We start from the raw sequence: 15,690 nt of genomic DNA, 5'->3' as shown, positions 1-15,690 counted from the left end.
CCTCGTCCTCTGCAAGTGGAGAGATGCAGCAGGTGATGGGCTGTCCTGCACTTTGTGTCCCACCACGTGCCATGGTGGCAATTATGTACTTTATATTGCTGGCAGGGATTATAAAAGATGGGTTTTGCCCTAAGACAGGCTCCATCTCCCACCCATAGGGTCAGGCAAAAGCCCCAGCTCCTGCCCTCCTGGAGCAGGCACGCCCAGGGCTGGACAAGGTGGAAGACACCTCAGTCACCCCTCTCTGCAGGATGATTTTCTCTGCCAGACTCCTGACAAACTGGTCATCATTTCCCCTGAGGGAGAAGTGGTACCTGTTGTGTCTCCCAAGGAGGTTCAGTACAGAAACCCCTGCACTGGCTGCTGCTGGGGGGCCTGGCAGATATCACACCCCTGACAGGGACCCTGGCTTGGTCCTTAGTTGGTGTCAGGGTTCCTGCACCACCAAGTCTTTCAGCCCGGGGCTGTCACCTCCACTGCTCCCTACTGCACCTCAACCTGCTTGGGGATGTTCCTCCTCTCATCAAGACCACACTGAAGTCCAGTCATGGCCTCAGCATGTCTGCAGCTTGCCCAGCTCTGCTCTGCCATACTGTCTGTGGGCTAATGGCCATATTCCCTACCCAGGACAGATCCCTCCCAGGCACAGCACAAAACCATCCCACACCCATCACTGACCCATGACAAACCCATCACAGCCCAAGGATACACCCATCCTGGTCCATCCTGACCCACCCTGACCCAGAATAACCCATCCCAGGCAGAGCAGAATACCAATTCAGACCCATTCCAGAGCCAGACTGATCCTTAACCCACGGCAAACGCGTCCTAGGCCCATCCAGAGTGAGGACAGGCCCATCCAGAGCCAGGACAGGCCTGTCCCCACCCCAGGCAGACCCAGCAGGACAGGAGATGTTGCAGGCTGCTGCCCTGGGGCGGGGGCCAAGGGGAGTACCTGCCAGCTGAGGAGCCCCGCAGTATTCCTTGCACTCCTTCTCTGAGTAGAACTGGTTCCCGTTGCCCTTGCAGCCCCCGTAGATGAAGGTGACGCACTTGCCCTGGGCTGCATCGAAGGCCCAGCGTGTCAACAGTGCCTTGCAGGGACCTGGGACAATGGGCAGCCTGCAGGCAGCTGCAGGGACAGGAGCTGCATGAGGCAGGGTGTCCAGGGACCCCCACACCTCCCACACGGATGCCAGGCACGTGGCATTCGAGGCAACGCTCAGATCCTTTGTGATGCCTCAGCCAAGGCACCTCCAGTGCCCCCGGCCTCTCACCCTCGGTCCGGCATGCCTGCAGGCACTCCTTTTCTGAGTAGAAGTTGTTGCCGTTGCCCAGACAGCCTCCGTAGTGGAAAGTTTCACAGGCCATGGAGGAGGAGTTGTAGAAGAAGCGGGAGAGCATCCCGCTGCAGGGCCCGGGGTCCCGGCTCAGCCGGCACGAGTCTGCGGACAGCACACCACGGGTCACAGGCAAATGGGAGGGCAGGCCAGGGGGATCCCGGTGCAGCCCCCTGCCCTGGGACCTACCTTCCTTATTGCCAATGTACGTGGGCAGGGGTCCTGCAGCTGAGCCCTCCTCCAGGGGTAGGACTGCTCTCCGTGCTCTCTGCACCAGTAAGGAAGCACAGAGCTGCCGTCAGTCCCTGCCTGTGGGACCTGCTGCCACCCCATTGCCCTCAGGGTGGGCTGTGCCAGGGGCACCTCAGGCTACAACCCTCCTCTGTGCTCCCAGCACATCTCCAGTAACTGATCTTGGGTTTGCAGGCTGTGATCCCTCCACACTTCATGATCTTCCCAGCCCTGTCCTCTTCCAGGGTGGGGTCCACAATCCCAGGCTGTGGATTAAGACACCCAAAGTGCCCAAGTCATGCCTCATGCTGGGGATGTGCCTCAATGATGTGTTACCTGCTCTTGAGTCAACTGGGTTGTTTCTCCTATGAAAGTCCCATTCCCCCTGGAAAATCTTTCAATACTCAGCCCTGAGAGACTGGGAGGTGCTGAGTGATGCAAGTTGAAGGACCAGTGGGTGCTAAGCTCCCCCATCCCTGGAGAAGGGGCCTACAGCCTGGCTGGGACACACAGACAGGCAAGGAGCAAGGAAACACCAGCAACCTTCACACTGTGAAAAAAATCAGAGTAGGAAAAGTCTCCCACTTGGAAATAAGGTCTTGTGCCCACCTGGCCACCAGGACCTTCCCCCTGCAGCCTGTGCCTGCCCTACCCCCATCCTTGCAGGCAAAGCCCATCGGCAGAGCTGGAAGAGCAACTCACAGGATGGTCAGTGGAGTTACTGCCCAAACAACATGTTCTGCCCATGGAGCCTTCTCCCTGGACACCTGATCCCCAGTGAGTTTGGCTTGGAAGGGATGTCTCTGGCCTTGATTGACTTCAGAAGGTCCCAGCTTGCCCACTCACCTGGGGAGCATTCTCAGTGTCTTGAGGAACACATTCACCTGGCCCAGGAGCAGGAGAGAAGATGAGCAGTGTAAGAGGAGTGTCCTGACAAACTTCAGTGAGTCCAGCACTGTGCACATGCAGGACCCTGGGCAAGGGGACTCCCTCCCAGTTCCAACCAATGTGATTCCCCTCTTTCTCTTTTCCACCTCTCACTTGCAGAAGCACCATCCTAAAATGCCCATGTCCCTGAAATCCCCACACCCCCCCAGGTCGCCCCAAAATCCTACACACATACACACATCCCCCCACCCACACACACACCCTCCATCATGCTAGCCCCTTCTGAACCCCAGACTGAGCAAGGAGCCTCCCAGGTGCTGGCAGCACCCAGCCTGGGGGCCAGACACCAGTGTCCCATGCCCTCATCCTAGTGGTGTGGTTTCATTGACCTGACAGCCTAGCACAGACCCCTCTGGAAGCTGATTTTTCTGGTGGAATCCTGACTGACACATGGCCTTATTTCCTTTTCATTCCATGCTACAAAAACATTTGTCTCTCCTTCCTCCCTCCTGACCATCCCCTGTCTCCCCAGCCTGGCAGACCCAGAAGGAGCAGCTGGAGTGCTCTGGCAGCATGAGAGGCACACGCCCCACAGGAGATCACCTCTGTTGGCCAGGATGAAGATGGAGTCTTCGGGGATGCCCATCTCCAGAGCCAGCTGATGGAAAGACTCCATGAGGTCCTCCCGTAGCTCTGGACTTCTCCCTGGGAAAGAGAATAGGCTGTGAGCAGGGTTGGTGTGGGAGTGCAGTCCCCGAGCACCCACTGAGCCTGGGTGGCTGCAGGTGGGTGCAACACCAGACTCCTGGTCCTTCCCAACATAGAGTCAGGGAAGCAAAGATTGAACCCAACCATTGACCCAGCATTGCTATGTCTACCCTAGAACATGTCCCTGAGCTCCACATCTACATGTTTTTTGAACCCTTCCAGGCACAGTGATGTCACTGCAGCCTGCTGTTCCTGACCAGCCTTGATCAAGGGCTCAGACAAAGTTAGTTTAATATTTCTTAATCATGGAAGACAGCATCTCCTGCCACTTCAGGGCTGGGTTTCCTCTAAGGAGATATCACCACCTTCTTCCCCAAGACCATGTTGGTTTGGACATGGTGCTTGATTTGGCTCTCATGGAGCCATGAGACTCCACCTCTGCCATGCCAAAGACGAGCTGGTCTAAGACACCATTTCCAAAGCCCATGGTCAGGTCCCTTAAGGCCAAGGGAGCTGAGAGACCCTTATAGGTGGTGTTTTTGAGCTGTGCTGGTCCACCCTAGACCCTGCTTGCCCTCAAGTGCCAGACATACCATACAGCTTCAGGGTGGTGCTTGGACCAAAACTGCTTTTTTTCTTCATCAGAATGACAGCATATTCGTCATAGTTGGTACGGAGCACGTAGGACTGGATAGATACATCCCATCCTGGGTGAGACAGAGGTACAGGGATGTCATTCCTGCCCCTCACGGTGAGATGGAGCAGTGTAGGACAGCCCCAAAGCTGGAGGCTGAAATCAGGCATCCAATTAAAAAACTGTGATGTTTGGGAAGCAGACTCAGATACAACCACGAGTCCCTTTAGGCTCACCAGTCTCTAAGCTGAGGGGATTGGAAACCAAGAGCTGCGAACAACTGAGATGCCACTAATGCTCCTGAAGTGTGGCTGGTCCCTGCCCCAGCCTGGGACCCTGTGGACACAAGTGACCTGCTGCCAACATCTCATCATCCTGTGGCTATGCAGGGACAGTGCTCAAGCAGCCCTTTCCCTGCAGTTTGACTCTATACTTTGGCTAGGAATGTCCACATCAGAGTGGACTCCACACTGTGGAGTGGCCTCTGAGCCCTGCTCTTCTGAACCCCTTCCACCTCTGCCAGCTGTCCCCAGAGCTGGTCCCCATCTCCCAGGCATGCCTCACCCCAACTCACTGGGGTTGTAGTAGGTGTATTTTCCAGGGGTGCTGGTTTTCTGGTACTCCCCTGAGACTAGTGTGCAGTCACCTTGCCTGGAGAGAGGAAGAAAACAATTAGCTACTTGGTAGGATTATTTTCCCTGCTTATGGCATAAATATCATGTCTGGGGCACAAAGGACATGGTGCAGGACCCTTGAAATCGTGCTGCCCAAGGTATTGGGTATTTGAACCCAATCCATCCCCTCCTCAGAGCTTGGATGCCAGGCAGAGCAAGTAACCCCTATGTGTTCCCGCACCCCTGGGTGAGATGGCTTTGGAGGAGGCTCAAGCACCTCCAGCAGTGCTCCCAGCAGTGCCCCATACCTCAGCCTGGTGCTGGTAGTGCTGATCTGGTCCGTGCTGGGGCCAGGGCCCAGCACAAGCGTGCCCATGCTGAACTTCTCCTTGTAGTTCTTCATCCATTTGCAGGTCGTGCCGATGGCGATGTCGAACCACTTGCCGTACATCTGCAGGGAGATGGGAGACACGTCTGCACCGTGAGCCCCCCTCACCAAGGTGGGACAGCGCCTGGGTTTGTGCAGAGTGAAAATATTCCTGATGCAGGGAGAAACTGGGAGGTGATGATGCAGGGTGCAGGGGCCAGAGCTGCTGCAGGATTTGGAAAGTGTATCAGCACTGAGCAGAACTTTCCTTGGTTCCCTGACTGTGAGGCAGGACTGAAAGCATCAGGCTGTCATCCACCCATGTGAGACCCAGATCTGGGCACACGTGCAGGGCTGTATGAGCCTGGCAGGGGACAGGGCACATTGTGGGGGATCTCCCAGGCAGCCTGCATCCTGGCATGCTGAACCACAGCCTTTCCACAGGACTCATCTGCCCCGCTGCTCAGACTGCAGCCACCCTGCCTGGGGTTTGCCAGGATGAGGCCACCCCAGAACCTGGCACCTCCTGAGTGGCACCCAGGGAGTGCCACACTGCCAAGGCCTGTCCCACACAGCCTGGCATGGACATAGCCATTACTGCCCTTCTTTCTGGAGGAAAAGGAAAGACAGCTTACCCCATCCCTTTTGCCCCCAGAATAAAGGGACCACAAGCTGCCATTACCCGCTCAGCCTCAAAATTCTCCTGCACTTGGATATCTTCATCCTGGTCTCCGATGGGGGTTCCACGAGCCACAGTGAGGAGGAGGAGGGAAAGGAGACCCCAAATAATCATGGTTGGTGGCTTCGGAGTGCTGCTGAGCCTGAGCGCTCCAGTGGGATCCCGGACTCTGCGCTGCCCCCGCTGTGCAGCGCTGTGACCTTCAGACCAGGGCCGGCGGGGCCAGGCACCGTGCGGGGGGGTGCCGGGGGAGGTGGGGTGTGCGGCCCGGGGAGCACCGCTGCCCTCGGCGGCCCTGGGGATGGAGCGGAGCACCCCCCCAGCCAACCAGGCTGAGCTCCTCACCCTCACCTGCTCCTGCACCATGGGGCCAGGAGCCGCCTTTCTCCTCTAGTCTATGTTGGGATTCATATTCCTGCTCTGTCATCCTACAAAGAGCCCCCAGCCCTGACGGACCAGTTTGACCCTGTGGTGAGGAGAGCACTGAGGGACGCCCAGCACTCAGCCCAAGCTGTCTAAGCAGTATCCACAGGGAACAGAGCCTGAGTTTCCTGCTCCCCTTTTGGACCCCTTCCAGGCAGTCCCAAGCTGAGGGCCAGCCTCCAGGATCCGGCTGGGTGTGACCCATCCCACAGTCGAGGGTCCCTGGGCCGGGAGGAGCGGAAAATGTTGGGCCATCCTCAATCCTTCCCAGCAGTGTTTGCCTTCGTTGGATGATTAACAGAAACCAAACAGCCCGAGGGAAACTTCAAACAGAGCAAAGGGCAGGAGTCCGTCTCCAGGCGGCCAAGGCCCAATATTTGTGGAGAAGGGCCAGAGCTGGCGGCACACTGGCAGAAGTCAGCCGGACTTTCACCCTCCGCTCCCCCGCGGTCACTGACGGACTCCTGGATAAGGCCCAGCAGGTGCTGCTGCCCGGGCACGGGCCTGCTCTGTCCCGGCAGACACAACCACAAACACATCTCCACAAACACATCTCCACAAACACATCTCCTTGCCACATCCCGGTGTGCCCGGACCCCGGGGCAGACCGGACCCGCGGCACAGACGCCTTCGGCAGCCCTCCTCCTCCTCGCCCCGCCTGCTCTCTCTTGAGGAGCACCCAGGACGCAGCAAAGCCCTGAGCTGCAGTCCCCAGGCGGGGGGCCCGGTGCCCCGGTGCCTCCATCGCTAGGGGGCAGCCGGCGGTAAGGAATGAGGGCCCCGCTCCGGCCCCGCCGCAGCCACGGGCGGTGAGGGCTCCCCTGAGCCCCTTCCTGCGGGCGGGCAGCCACGGGCACCGGGAAAGGCTGGACTTGGAGGAGGCTTGTAAAAGACACGGAGAATGACATTTTACACGGGGAGACAGTGACAGGATAAGGGGCAGCTATCTTAAACGAAAAGAGGAGGAATTTACATTAGATATTAGGAAGAAATTGTTCCCTGTGAGGGAGGTGAGGCCCTGGCAGAGGGTGCTCAGAGGGACTATGACTGCCCCGTTTCTGGAAGTGTCCAAGGGCAGGTTGGAAAGGGCTTAGAGCACCCTGGGATAGTGGAAGCTGTCCCTGCCCATGGCAGGGGGTGGCACTGGATGAGCTTTAAGGTCCCTTCCAACCCAAACCAGTCTGGAATTCTATGACTTGCAAGAGGACATGGCTATCAGGGAAACCTCAGAAGACACTGCCTTCTGTCCCATGGGTCATGGAGTGCTTGGGAGCACATCTCTGATGCTCCTCACACAGGAAAGTCAAGTGTTGAGCAAAGGACAGAGCAAAGGAAGACAAGGCTGGACTGGAGAGAGAAGTGCAACCCAAATCTGAAGGCTGCAACAGACTCAAATCACCCCCAGCTCACAGGAGGCCTGTGGGAGGGTGCACAGAGATGTCCCTGATGGAGGTGGGATGACACTGGCTCCATCTTTGGTCCCGGGACTCATGTTCTCTCCCAGTGCATCCCTTGGCACTCACCACCATCAGAGCTAGAGGGCAGCTGCCAAGCTGCTGGTGCGGCACTGCTGGGCTGCTGGTGGGTGCCAACAGCCTGTGATGGCCTGTGTGTCAAGACTGGTGCTCAGCCACATCTGGGCACATCAGGACAGCAAGAGGGATGGATGGTAGAACTGGGATAGCTGGTTCCCCAGAGCTGTTCTCTGGGACATCCCCTGGGTATGGCCATGCAGGTGCAGAGGTAGAACCTTCACCTGGCTGAGGTGGCACTTGGAACAGCACCTCAAAGTGGAGATGGCACAGCCCTATGTCCATGTGGGAGCTGTGTCAGCACCCTCGGGTTGGATGTCGGCGTGCTGCTGGGTGTCCCACGTGTGCTCTGAGCTGCCTGGTGCATCAACCAGACTTCTCCGTGCCCGGAGATGTGGGGACACATCTGCCCACACGTGTCGGTCTGCACAGCTCTTCCCTGCCTGGCCCTCCACCCCAAAACCGCGGGAACCCTTTCCGTGCATGCCCGGGGGACAACACCGCCCTGTCCCCGTGCTGGCTCTGTGCTGCCCGGCCCTGCAGAGCCTCCACCCTCCCGTGCGTCCGCTTCTTGTGTCCCTCTCGCTGCGGGTCGGGCTCTGCCCCGTCCCTCCCGCCCCTCCGCCGCCCGCGGCCCCCGGCGCAGCCCCCACCGGAGCCAGCCACACACACAAGTGAACTTTTCTGCGTTTTCCAGCAATTAAAAAGAATAAAGCAACAGTTGTCTCCAGGCAGGGCATGGATCCTGGTGACCCTGATTTTCTGTGTGGCTGGGCAGGGTGAATGGGGCTATTGAGACCCCGATGACTGGCATCTCCACTCTAGGATTGTCTCCCCTTCCAAGTCCCCCTCCCCGCGTTCTCCTCCTCCCTACCCTCCTCCTCGCTTTTAATTTCCTTCCTGCAGAGAGCTGCTCATCCCCTTCCCATTGGCCAAAGGCCTGAAAGGGAATGGAGGAGACAAGGGAAGGATTAAAGACGCTCTGCTTAGGAGCAGGCAGCCTGAATACAAGATGCACCGGCTGGGAAAGAATGGAGGCTTAGTGGGGCACCAGATCAGACCCGCCTCCGCCGCATTCAACCCGGCCTACATTCCTGCATTGCTAAGCAGGGACCTTTCTCCCCGGCCAACCCCTCGGAGGAGCGGCCCGACCCCTGTCCCACCTGCTGCCGCAGGTAGACGTGCCCAGGACGGTCCCACCACAGCCCTCGAGGTGCGAGCCACGGTGGAAGACAGCAGTGCTTGCAGTTCTCCTGTGTCAGCCCCCCAGGACACAGTGTTCCCAGCCATTCCCACAGGGATGAGGAGGCATCTGGGGCAGCCCTTGGAGCAGTCTGGCAGCAATGTGGGGCAGTTCATGGCTCTGGGATGTTCCCAGCCCTCGTCCCAGCAGAGCTGGAGAAGGGCTGGGGCACTTCCAGCCACAGCCTTGGCAGCAGAGATGGTGGTGCCCCAGTGCTTGTTAGTTGTGTTGTTTCTTAGAAGATTCCCTGAAACCCCAGAGTGTTCCCTGCCCTTCTCAGCACCTCCCAGGGCCATGCAGGTCGGCGTGCAAATGGGGTGCTCTGAGGGCAGGTCTGGGGCAGGCTGGTCCTCAGGAAAGGTTGGAGCAGAGTGAGATGATGGCTGGGCTCAGGGTCACACTGGGAATGAGGGGTCCCCGAGGGCAATGGTGGACCATGGCAACCTGTCACTGACCCATGGAGAGACACATGGGGAGTCACCCAGGAGCAGGACTGTGGTGTTGGCAGCATCTGGAGCTTTCCATGTCTCTCCATGCCAGGGCAACCCTTCATGTCCCGCCCCAGGTGAGGCACAGGTAGAAGTGAGTCCCCTGGTCAAAGCAGTGTGGGACAGGTGCCCACTGTCTCTACCCAAGGACACTCCATGGAGGCTGGAGCAGCACAGCCCCTACCTGTTTCTGATGAGCTGGGTCAATGTGTAGTTTGCATGCAAGTTCCCCATGGGAACTTCTCCACAAACTGGGAATTTGAGGCTGACCCCTGACTGGACCTGACTTCCTTCATGGGATAGGGGGAGGTTGTTCTCAGAAACCTCTTGGGGTCCCTGCTGACATTCACTCCAGAGAGCTGATTTCTGGAGGAACACATTCTTTGTGGAGCCTAGAAAGGTCCCAGAGTTGAACAAAATTCTCCCTGGCCTGAGGACTTGGGTGATCTGCAGTGGGAAGTAGGGATGGGGTGGGTCAGCCAAGACCTACAGCCCTGAAACCTCACCTGTGAAGGCACCACAGGGACCCCACACAGAGGAGCAGCTCGGGGAGCCAGGGATCCCATGCAGAGACACTCCAGGCACTGCTCACACAGCTTTGGGGTCCTGCATTGCAGGGACAGGGGTCTGAGCTCCTGTGTCCCATGTCCCATGTAATGGTTAACCTAATCTTCAGTTTCCTGAGGGTTGTCCCACCTCTCCCCATTTTCTGATCTAGATCTCTTGCTGGTCTGGTCCCTCATGCACCCCAGATCTGTGCAGGACCTGCAGTGGTCAGCACGGAGCCCTGGTGACCAGGTAAACAGGAATGTAGAAGCCCAGGGTGAGATAAGGCTGAGCCCACGGAGGTGGCCTCGATCACCTTCCAGACTCCTCATTGTACTGGTGCAGAGCAGGATTCAGGCACCAAAAGACAGCACTGTGTGCCAGATCAGATGCTTCAGGGTCCCCAGGGGATGGCTCCAGAATCTGGGCCAGAGGCCAGGAAGGACATGCCAGGACATCACAAGAAGTAAAACAAGCTTAGGGAAGCTCTTTGTGCTTCCATCCTTCCCTTTCTTCCACAGTGGAACCCAGATGCCACCTCAGACGGACCCCCATGGTCAGAGCTGAGCCCCACCCCACTGACCACTGCAGGAGGGTCCCAGGTACTGCTGCCTCCTGAGCACTGCAGTGACCATCATGGTCTCCATGGTCCAGCTGATATAATTTATTCCTAACATGTTAAGTCCATGAATTGAAAAGATTTTTCAGTATCTGGTACTAAAAGCCTCATCTCCTGAAGTTCTGTGATTCCAGCAGAAACTTAGTCCCTGAGAAGAGCATGAAATCCTTCCTAGAAGTGAGTGTTGCTTTCCATCCCAGAAGGCAGAAGAAGAAAATGCCCACATATATTTCCCCCAGAGAAAAATCCCATCCTTTCAGGCATCCCACCACCAGCCTCAGCAGTTGATAGGGAGCCCACTGCACATCCACCTCTATCCCTGCCTCCTCCTGCTCAGAGAATGAGAGAATCTGGTCTTTGCACCAGAAAGCTGCTCTGACTTAAGGGCAAAATAGGCACAGTGGATGTGAAACCATCAGTTTTGGTATAAGGGATCTCTGTTATCAGCCCAAGGCACCTGCTGTGCTGGGAAGCATTGGCTGTGGTGGGACAGTGGGGTCATTGCTCAGGGGCTGGTGGCACCATCAGAGCGCCTTGGGCTGTGCCTGGCCTGGCAGGAGCACTCTCCCTCCTCACCCAGCACCGGGATCAAGGGAGCTGCCCTTGCCTGGGGGACATCTTCACCACCCTCAAATCTGGGGGTCCCCATTGCCCTGTCATTGCTGTAGCACCCTCCAGCATTGTCAGCAGGCAGGAGATGTGGGGGCCCCATCCTCCTGCACCCCCAGGCTCCAGCACAGCCCGTAGGAACCGGGGGCTCCATCCCACTGGAGAAACCCAAGAATCCCATGAGGGGAAGAACCCTGGATCTCAGGGGAAAGGACACTGGTCTCCCTGTGTGGGGCCAGAGGCTTTTGTCCTCCCTGCACCGAGCGCAGGGGCCAGAGCTGGGTGATTCCCAGCCCAGAGGGGATGGAGAGCCCTTCCCTCTGCCGGCCCCCGATGGAGAGGGACCATTCTCTTTAATGCAATGCTATGAATACTCGGGGTCTTTCTGCTCGCTGTTTAATGGATTTGAATGTGAAAAGGTGGTGGAATTGGGAAGAAGGGAAGAGAGGGGGGAGGCCAGGCCTCTTTGTTCGGGGATGCTGCTCCAGCCTTGGATTTATTTAGCATTTGGAGGGCTCTGGGGTCTTTCTCTCCTCCCCTGCCCTGCAAAGGCTCGCTCCCTTTTCTGCCTCATGCTTATTAGCATAGCAGCTGCTCAGGAGAGGGGCTAGGCAGGAGAAAAGGATCGAGGCGTCCGGGAAATGAATAGGAGAGAAAAAAAATAGCTTAAAAGGACAGAGGCTTTGAATGAGGGGGAGCAGTCAGTGGAAAATGGGACAGGGGTGGCTCAGAGTTGTCACCGTAGCTGTGAATGTGAGCAAGGAGAAATGTGGGCACCCACTGGGGATAGGCTCCCTGTCTGGGCACCGTGCTGGGGGTCGAGGCCTGATCCTGGCACTGTGGTGAGAGGCCAAGCCTGCCCTGTGCCCCCAGCTCTGGGCACAGGCGGGCAGTGGGTGCTGAGCCAGCACCTTCCTGTGCCTCCAGCCCAGCTCCCTAGGGCCACCAGGCTGGGTTGGGGTCCCCCACCTGTGACCTCCAAACCAAAGCCTCCAGTGAGAGACCCAGTAAGTGTCACAGCACCTGCCAGTTCCCCAAAGGTGGTAGGGTGCTGGAAATCCAGCAATCATTTCCTAGGGGCAGACTGGGCATGGGATGGGGCACTCAGTGAAACCTTTAGAGCACACTGCAACAGGTGCTTCCAGCTCCTCCACCCACTCCAGGGAAATCCCTCCAGGCACTGTGTGATTGAGTGGTTTAGGCATAATCAAAGGAAATCAGGAGTCCAGGGAGCTGCCACCCAGCTCCTGCCCCAGCTGGAGGGGTGATCACACTGAGACACCAGGGTCTAGTCCAGGGCAGGAAACCCTGAGGGCTGCACACATTTGGAGCCTCTTTGTGCAACTGCATTCATGTGTGAGAACATTGCTGGGGACTGCACATGGGTGAGAAGAGATTTTTCCCCTGGAGAAAACAAGAACAGAGACATCAGTCTTGGGCTGAGAGGAGGCTGCAGAATCACTGCTTCCAAGCAGAGGCTCTCCTTGGTTGCAGGATTCATTTGAAGCCAGGACCTGTTCATTGTGCTGTCATGTTTCAGAGCACAAACCATCAGCCCCAGGGTGTGCTCAGGCTCCCTGTGAAGGCTCAGCCTCAGCTGTCCCCCAAATACGTCACAGCAGAGCCACCAAGTGCTGGCAGTCAATGTCCCCTCTGTCCTTGTCCCCTCCAGCCAGTGCTGTGCAGGGCTCTGCTCACTGGGCCCACTCTGCCACTGCTCTGTGCTTGTGTCCACATCCTCCATGCCCCACTGAGGAGGGGTCAGCAGAGCCATAGCCATCCTACCAGGATAAACATGCAGCTGGTTGGGGAATTTTCCCCTTCTGGGGAGCCTCTTCGTAAAAAGAGCCAGGAGAACACCACCAGCACAGCTGGGCTGAGATCTGCCATCACCTGATTGTGCTGCTGGAGTGCTCTCCTTGGCTCACCCTCAGGGTCTGCTCCCAGCCACAGGACACTCTTGGAGTCAGGCTGAATGAGGAGTTCCCAGTTAAAATGGTTGTCACAACCCCATCATCGCTCCAGCTTTCCAGCTTTGCCTCTCTCTATTCTTCTACCTGTCCCTTACCCATCCGTCCCACCAGGCCTCTATTACCCATCTCTCCCAGTCAGCCCCTCTCCCTGCATTCTCCTACCCCCCATGTTCCCAGTGATCCCCCCAGGTCCTCTGCCATCCCTCAATCCCTCCAGCCAAGCACCTTCCATCCTTCCAGATCCTAACCCCATCCACTGTTTTCCCCAAAACCAGACAAACCATGATGTTGTCCTGCTTGACCATTTCTCCCCAGGAAGAGAAACCTGTTAAAAAGCCAAAAATTCCACTGAACCTACAGGTCTGTGTCCCATCCAGGGTGAGACTCAGAGGTCACCTCTCCCTGGGCACCCTCAGATGGGTGCTCATGGTGGCAGAGGAACACCACAGCTGCAGGGGTTTTGGGATGAGGTTTGTCCTTTCTCCACAATGGGGCAGCGTCATTCCTGGGGGCATGACATGTGCCCTGGGGAGCACTTGCTGCACCAAGGAGTAATTGGAGCTGCCCCCAATTCCAATCTCCTTGTTGGATGTTCCTACACCGTGCTGGGAACATCCTGGGGAGGACACAGTCCTCCAAGCATGGGGATCTGTGGAGAGACAGTGATTTCAGGGCATGGGGGATGGCACCGAAAATACCATGCTCACCCCATAGCAGTGCATGAAGCTCATGTGCACCCCAAGAAGAGCAAATAATTACTCTATGCTGCAGGAACAGGATGACCTGGGATGGATATGGGGGATAGGACCTCTATCCCACTCAGTCCCAGCACCAAATACTGCAGCAGCTTTGTGTCAGCAGCAAAAACAGGCTGAAACCATCAGCTGTCCTGTCCTGCACAATGTGCTGAGGAGCCTGGTGCTGCTGACCATCCATCCATCCATCCATCCATCCATCCATACATCCATCCATCCTTCATCCATCCATCCATCCATCCATCCATCCATCATCCATCCATCCATCTATCCATCATCCATCCATCCATCCATCCTCCATCCATCCATCCATCCATCCATCCATCCATCCATCCGTCCATCATCCATCCATCATCCATCCACCCATCCATCCATCCATCATCCATCCATCCATCCATCCATCCATCCATCCATCATCCATCCATCCATCATCCATCCATCCACCCATCCACCCATCCATCCATCCATCCATCCATCCTTCATCCATCCATCCATCCATCCATCCATCCATCCATCCACCCATCCATCCATCCATCCATCCTTCATCCATCCATCCATCCATCCATCCATCCATCCATCCATCCTTCCATCCATCCACAGGGATGGAGCCCAGAATGCCTTGATAAGAGGCAAAACATTCTGATGTTTGGAAATGAGGCCAGCCTGGCTAGGCAGCCTGAGCCACCGGCTCCTCGCCGACACCGAACAGAAGTTGATTGTGATTCTTTTTTGTTAAAAAAGGTAACTCCTCTTTGGGCCGTTGGGCTGCGGCATTATCATAGTCATACAAATGCCCAACAAAGCATCTATTTAAAATGTCCTGAATTTTGATTACAGCCTGTCCCCTCTTGCTTGCCCGCTCGCTGTCTTTCTTTCTCATTCATTACTTACTCCCTGTGTTAAGCTCCCTGAAATTCAAATAAAATCCCACCTCCTCCCCCACATCCATATGTGACGGCCGATTCTGTGCCGATGGCCGGGCTTGACGGATGAAGGGCAACAGAAGAGAAGACAAAGCTGTCAAACCTCGCTGGGCTGTGTTGACTTCCCATTGCCCCCCAGCCGGAGGGGAGCCCGATCCATCTGGTTTGGAGTCAGCAGCACAAACAAAAGCAAAAGACAATGGCAGGAAGCACTTGAAAGTTCAAATTCTTGCTTTGGTTTCTCTTGGAACAACAGCACCTACGTAATGCGGCCGATGGACAATGACACACAGCCAGGGACAGGCAAAAATGCCAGAAGAATGTGCTTACACCATCAAACCATCCAATATTTTTGTGTTATTGGAACAAAAATAGAAAAGGAAAAGAACAAGAGGGTAAAAAAATCAAGTCTTTGAAGTTCCTAGATTCCTTGGATGGGGTTTCTGTGAGGAAAGCTGCAAAGTGGGGTGGCCATGGGCCTTGGGAGGAGCCTGGCACCAGGGCAGCTGCTGCCATGGGTTTGGGGTTCAGCTGTGTCCTCAGCACATTTCCACTGCCGGGGCCGTCACATGTGGGGAACACAGAGGGGCTTTGCTGGGCTTGGCTCCAGGGGGGTGCCCAAATAAGGGGCTGCTGGAGACCACCCCATCCACAGCAGGGAGAGGAGCCACACACAGGAATGCTGCCTTCCTCCAGAAAAACCCGTTCTTGAGGTGGTGGCTGGCCCAGCCCAGCTCTCTGGGGCCCTGGGACAAGGTGAAGATCAGAAGCTGCAGGGCTGAGCTGAGCCACGTGAACCCAGCTCTGTGAAATCCCAAGGCAGGTGCCAGGACAAGGTTTTGCAGCATTCCAAGTGCAAAGGGATGAGGCTGAGATTATTTCCACCCGCAGGTGTAACCCCGCGTGCCCTGGGGAACACAGCCACTGTGAGGTTTGGTGGCAGAGGCTGGTGGTCAATGTCACACAGTGCCACACCTGGGGAGGTAAGTGGTGCTCACCCCACACTCCCAACAGATTTGGAGTCAGCAGCTGCCGCAGGACCTTGGGTGAAGGAACTCCAGGACCACCAGTGGTTGTGACTGATGGTTTTGGCATAATCTCTTTTCTCGTGCTCAGTC

General features: G+C 56.7%; 1 protein-coding gene across 1 annotated transcript; it reads right to left on the bottom strand.

Moving 5' to 3' along the window:
• Positions 1 to 230: 230 nt before the first annotated feature.
• Positions 231 to 5,575, bottom strand: AMBP (alpha-1-microglobulin/bikunin precursor). Its single transcript, XM_054283993.1, has 10 exons — positions 5,465 to 5,575; positions 4,724 to 4,866; positions 4,376 to 4,452; positions 3,761 to 3,874; positions 3,063 to 3,164; positions 2,418 to 2,455; positions 1,530 to 1,608; positions 1,278 to 1,445; positions 956 to 1,132; positions 231 to 280 (listed from the first exon to the last, which is right to left on the bottom strand). The coding sequence occupies exons 1-10, from the start codon at positions 5,573 to 5,575 to the stop codon at positions 231 to 233; spliced, it is 1,059 nt and encodes a 352-aa protein (XP_054139968.1).
• Between the last annotated feature and the right edge of the window lie 10,115 nt (positions 5,576 to 15,690).

The sequence above is a fragment of the Melozone crissalis genome, unplaced genomic scaffold (genome assembly GCF_028551555.1).
Source record: "Melozone crissalis strain CALT ecotype California unplaced genomic scaffold, PUWL_Pcris_2 ptg000041l_1, whole genome shotgun sequence".
NCBI lineage: Eukaryota > Metazoa > Chordata > Aves > Passeriformes > Passerellidae > Melozone > Melozone crissalis.
This window is presented reverse-complemented; position numbering and strand designations above follow the sequence as displayed.